Source organism: Leuciscus leuciscus (assembly GCF_965113295.1).
Source record: "Leuciscus leuciscus genome assembly, chromosome: 3".
Taxonomy (NCBI): Eukaryota; Metazoa; Chordata; class Actinopteri; order Cypriniformes; family Leuciscidae; genus Leuciscus; species Leuciscus leuciscus.
In genome coordinates, this window is record NC_138727.1 from 16,629,963 (window position 1) to 16,635,167 (window position 5,205).

The 5,205-nt window shown below is 34.4% G+C and overlaps 1 protein-coding gene across 1 annotated transcript; it reads right to left on the reverse strand.

Moving 5' to 3' along the window:
• Nucleotides 1–1,435: 1,435 nt before the first annotated feature.
• On the reverse strand, nucleotides 1,436–4,544 carry tma16 (translation machinery associated 16 homolog). Its single transcript, XM_082164694.1, has 7 exons — nucleotides 4,403–4,544; nucleotides 4,205–4,314; nucleotides 4,051–4,088; nucleotides 3,484–3,568; nucleotides 3,206–3,354; nucleotides 1,950–1,992; nucleotides 1,436–1,814 (listed from the first exon to the last, which is right to left on the reverse strand). Exons 1-7 carry the CDS (start codon nucleotides 4,511–4,513, stop codon nucleotides 1,670–1,672), a joined length of 681 nt encoding a protein of 226 aa, XP_082020820.1. The 5' UTR covers nucleotides 4,514–4,544; the 3' UTR covers nucleotides 1,436–1,669.
• Between the last annotated feature and the right edge of the window lie 661 nt (nucleotides 4,545–5,205).

Genomic DNA, 5,205 nt, shown 5'->3' on the forward strand with positions numbered 1-5,205 from the left:
AATCAAGGCACTCTTCAAAAATCACTCATAAAACAACAACCTAAAAAATGTGTTTTCTTTTATATGACAGGAAGAATGACAGGTATCTACCGTTTAAAAGGCTTTCTGCAAGCAATGATAAACGATCCAAACGTTTAGCCCACATAGATGCTGTTGTGCTGTACTGTGTGAAGACTTTTGAAAAAGTGACTTGAGTATTGAGAAATGTGTCCTAAGCTGAATAAAAAGCCCTGTCCTATAACCTACATATACGATTACTGGTTAGATTCAATCAAAATAATGAAGAAATTCTTATATTCGTACCTTGTTCTGAAGTGTTCTCTCCTACGCCGTAGATTAGCGAGAACTCTGTGACCTCTAAATGTGACCGAGAACCAGAGGTGAACATGGCAGTTACAGCAGTGATTATTCAAGTCAAGGAACCTGTCTTAAACCAATCCTCTTTAACTTTGGCTCTCACCTCAGTTGTCTTTCCTCCAGCTGTTGAGTTCTTGGATCAGGGAGTCACCTTACAAAGGAATAGAGTTAAATTCAAGAAACCTAAATGAACCAAAGATGTGTTACAAACTGGGGAACAGACATGCATTGATAAATAGCTTGTATTATTTTATCATGTCATCACATTTACTTCATTTTCAGTGATCTGTGTAAAGACCGGTTGTAAATTGTTGACCGATTCTGTGACATAAATGTGTATTATTTTTTCTAGATATATTTATTTTGTTTATAGTTTGTTTACAGTTGGCAAGGGAGGGATCTCAATTCTTGATCCTTTCAGTTCTATTCTATGGGTGAAATTAAGATACATTTTTGAGTATAGGCTCAAGAGTATTATTTGGTTCAGGGTTAGTTGCATGTAATTATTAATACATTGACTGTTATTACTATAGTAAGTACATGTAACAAAGACACTGAAAATAAAGTGTTACTCATTCTTGCTTTATCTGACTTGCCAAAAAAAAGTCTAAAAATAGTTCAATCTATGAGAAATGAATGGTTACTTATGGAAACTAGGATTTGTTTTCCTCAATGCATCATTTACTGAGCCACTGGATCTATATAGGTTTTTTTTGTTAACTTTGTTCTTTTTAAAAACTTATGCAGCTTTTGGGGGGATGTGTTTTGAAGCGTATGGAGGAGAATAGTGGTAATTTATTTACAAGAAAGATTTGTTAAAATGCAGGTTTGGAGGTAATCATGTTTTGCCGAGAAAGAATTCAACAAATTTTACATTTTTGTATTTTGTGATTTTCTGCAGTGATGATCTTGATATATTAAAATAAAATAAATATATATATATAATTAAAACACCCCCAGGGGCATGTCAGGATCAAGTGAGATTTGGTGATCAACATCAGTGTTCACAACTCAAATGCACATTATAAAAGAAACATGCAAAAATCTGTCAGTGCAATAAACCAGTGAATGTATCAAACTGTTTCAAAGTCTGTTTATTTATGTATTAATAGTATTGTGTTACTTGAGTAACTCCCTTCCAGGCCTTCCTCACAACAAGACATTTTTGCAAGAGACCCAACCCACTATGGCTACTAGTAAAAAGCACTAGTAGCACAAAACGCAAGGTCTTGCTCTTGCTGTCCTTGCACACAGCAAGTTGTCCATTACTCTACAGTAGTAGAGTACAGTACTGTAGTAGAGCTGCAGGATTTCACAGTACAGAGTATGCATCTTCCTCATTCTCTTCCTCCATGTGTTTCTCTTGTGAAACTGCAGACGATGTGCTGTCAGAGCGTTTGGCTGAAACCTTTCTCATCTTAATGTTAGGAAGTTTCTTGAGGTCACCGCTCCACTCTCTGTTAAACAAATGCGGCTTAATGTTAGACGAATTTGACATGGTTTCAGTGTGGATGGGACTTTACATAGATGGCTTTGTGCCAGAAATTGCTATAAAAGTGTTTAACAAAAAGAATGTTTTAAGTAATAATTACCTGAATATTTTCAGATGCTTAGAATTGATAATATCAGGGATTTCTGTAAAAGGGAAAAAAGACAGACGATTTTTAAACCACTAGACTAGAGCATGTTGTTGCCAAAGGTTAATAAAGACATTTTTTTTTACGTTACAAGCACAAGATGCAATACAGGATGGCAATAAAAGTTATTATAATTTATCAATGCAGATCTTTTTTTATTTTATGTTCCCTCGTAATCTTTAAATCAAAATAACAGTCACTCTATCAGTACATTTCTTCTCATCTCTTCTAAGATGATGCGTTTACTGGCTTGTGTTAATATGATTTCACTTTTCTAACTTTAGTTAGTGTGTAATGTTGCTGTTTGAGCATAAACAACACCGCCAAAGTTACAACGCTCAAAGTTCAAAGCAAAGGGAGTATTTTCTTTTAAAGAAATAGCTTTTTAAGGACTACAACAAACGGCTGGTAAGGACTACACGACATTCCTCCCGGGTTAGTGACATCACTAACCCTAAAATTGACATAAACCAGCCCCCGGGAACGCAATTTATAGATTATCAAGACAGAATATGCCAATCAATGACTAGACAATAACTACACATAAGCTACATAAATTCTTCAACTAACCATTCAGAAATGTTGTCTACATGTCACTTCTTGAGTCTCTCCATCTTTCTGACTTTGTTTGAACATAAAAGGCTAACAGTTTTTGAAATTTTCAGTGTGTGTGTCTGTGTGAGGTAAAAGGACACAAGCTCTTGAAGCTCAGCCCTCTGTGCTGGGAGCAGCAGCTCATTTGCATTTAAAGGAACAAACACAAAAGCTGTGCGTTTTTGCTCACCCTAAAAAAGTGAGAACTTTAACATGCTATATAAAAATATCTGTGTGGTATTTTGAGCTAAAACTTCACATACACACTCTGGGGACATCAAATACTTATTTTACATTTAGTGAAAAGGGCATTATACCACCCCTTTAAAAACAAAGGGTTGACTTTGAATCAACAAATAAAGGTATTTTTTATGCATGGCTTGAGAACGCACATTTTTGCTCTGAAGTACTGACCTTAGACAAGCATTATTAGTATGATTTTTTTGTCAATTTTATATTAAATATTTTAAACTTGTTTTTGAGAAATAGTGTCCAACTAATGCAAGAAACCATTTTATTCAAGCTGTTTTAACATTGCTCTCATAAAAGAACTGTAAGGCAAGAAACAATGATAAAAGAGACCTTAACAAAAGTTCAGGAGAATGTAGAAAACTCACCAAAGCCAATGCCTTCATACAGAGCTCTCTCTCGCTCTACTGTTTGATTGATGATAGCTTCTCTAGATCCATGCTGACGACCCTGTCGTCCTTTAATACTGTTCGCTAACTCAATCTGCTCCAGCTCTCCATCAAACCGGTGAAGGTACCTGAGGAGGAAGATATCTTATTTAAACCAAGATTATTCTCACTGTACAGCTAACATTTCTAAACCGAGGACAGAGCTGATTATGAACGTTACAAGTTATAACAGTATGTTTGCTTGGGAGTAGTTGTACCTCTCAATTATTTCACAAGCATCAAGTCTGGTGTATTCTAACTTGTCAGGGTCCAGTTGGCTTTGGAACCACAAAAGTTTTTCACCTGTAGAAAATGAGTGAAGACATCAAAACTTTGGCTTACGTTCTCACAAGATTATCTCGAAGTTATGAACAAACGTTCTTCTTCAATAACGTTAATAGAACGTCCGTTCAAAATTATCTGGTCTTTAATGACGTTCTCTGAACGTTAGCACAAAACGTTATTTATACATCATTCATGAAAATTTTTAAAGTAACGGTTATACAATGGTTGCAAAATTACGTTTTCTCTGACGTTCACATGACCAATAAAAAAAAAACTAACTGGACGTTTTGAAAGCTCCTAGACTTAATTAGAACTAATCAGAAATTACAGAAATAATGTTATCATAGCTTAATGCAAAACGTCAGCAAAACGTTCTTAGAACGGGGTAACATTGCGGTATACTGACAATATATGTCAATGTCCTTTAGCAAATCAAGCTGTCAAATCCCTTGCTTACACAAAGGCAGCAAAAAAAAAAAAAAAAAAAAAAAACTACTTACCAGTCAAATTTAGACGCTGTGCCTTCTCACCCTTTGACCTAGAAGTGGTTAAACAAATATTAAATTTACAAGTGTAACAGTATAAAAATGTACCGTGGCAATACAAACTATTTTTGAATTTTTCTCAATTCCCCTTTAAATGAAACACACGTACTTTTCTTTCCTCTCTTGTTTGATGGCAGCTCTTGCCAGATATGCAGCTTTTCTGCTATATGGGTGAATAGCCTTCTTCTCCGCCTGTCCCTTACCTTTCACTGCCTTCGGCTGAAATGAGAATACTAATTGTTAAACACACAATTCTAAAAAGTACAGTTAGTTCTTATTTAAACAAAGGGTTTAACTAAAAACTTACCATATTAACTGATGTATGAATGTTTATCACACGTGTGACATATGGGGGAGATTTAAGGGACGGACCACTGAAACGGTTCGACAGTATTTTTGTTCCGTGTATTACATACATTTATCACGAGTTCCGCTAACAATATTTCATATATCAAGATTCTTTATTCACATAATGAAAATGGCCAATGTTGTATTACGTTTTTTGTTTGTTTGTTTTTTGCTACTTATTTCTTACACACTTGTGAAATTAATTTGGTGGAACTCTGTTGAAAATAAATATCAAAATGTTGTTTGTATAATTCTCCAACTGCATGGCCGTCTTTTGCTTTTTATTCAAATGACTATTTTATATTTTAATTGTATATGCCAGTTGTCAATAAAAAATAAAAATAAACACTTTAGCTTTATAATTTGCTATTTTTTTTTCTATTTCACCTTTCTCTTATTTCGTCATTTTTGTTTATTATTTTAAATTAATTTCATTAGTTTTTTTTCTCGTTAAAGAGGTTATAATTCCATAACTTTTTTTTTTTTTTTTTTGGAGAGAACAATACAATGTATTGAAGATGTTGTTTATTTCTACCATATTCTCGATTTATATCATCCATTTAATTTAAACTGAATGCTATATTTGAATGGAAAGAAGAAACTTATGTGCAAATGACCAAAAAGGAAGTAAGAAAGAGTAAAACACTTTAGGCACGTTAAGCACGTTCTGCACGTGCCGCCTGTGAATCCGTGTCCACTCAGCAGAGAGCGCGCGTGGGTTTTTGTCAGTCTTCTGTTCTTGGTGTCTCAGCTGAGCTGCTG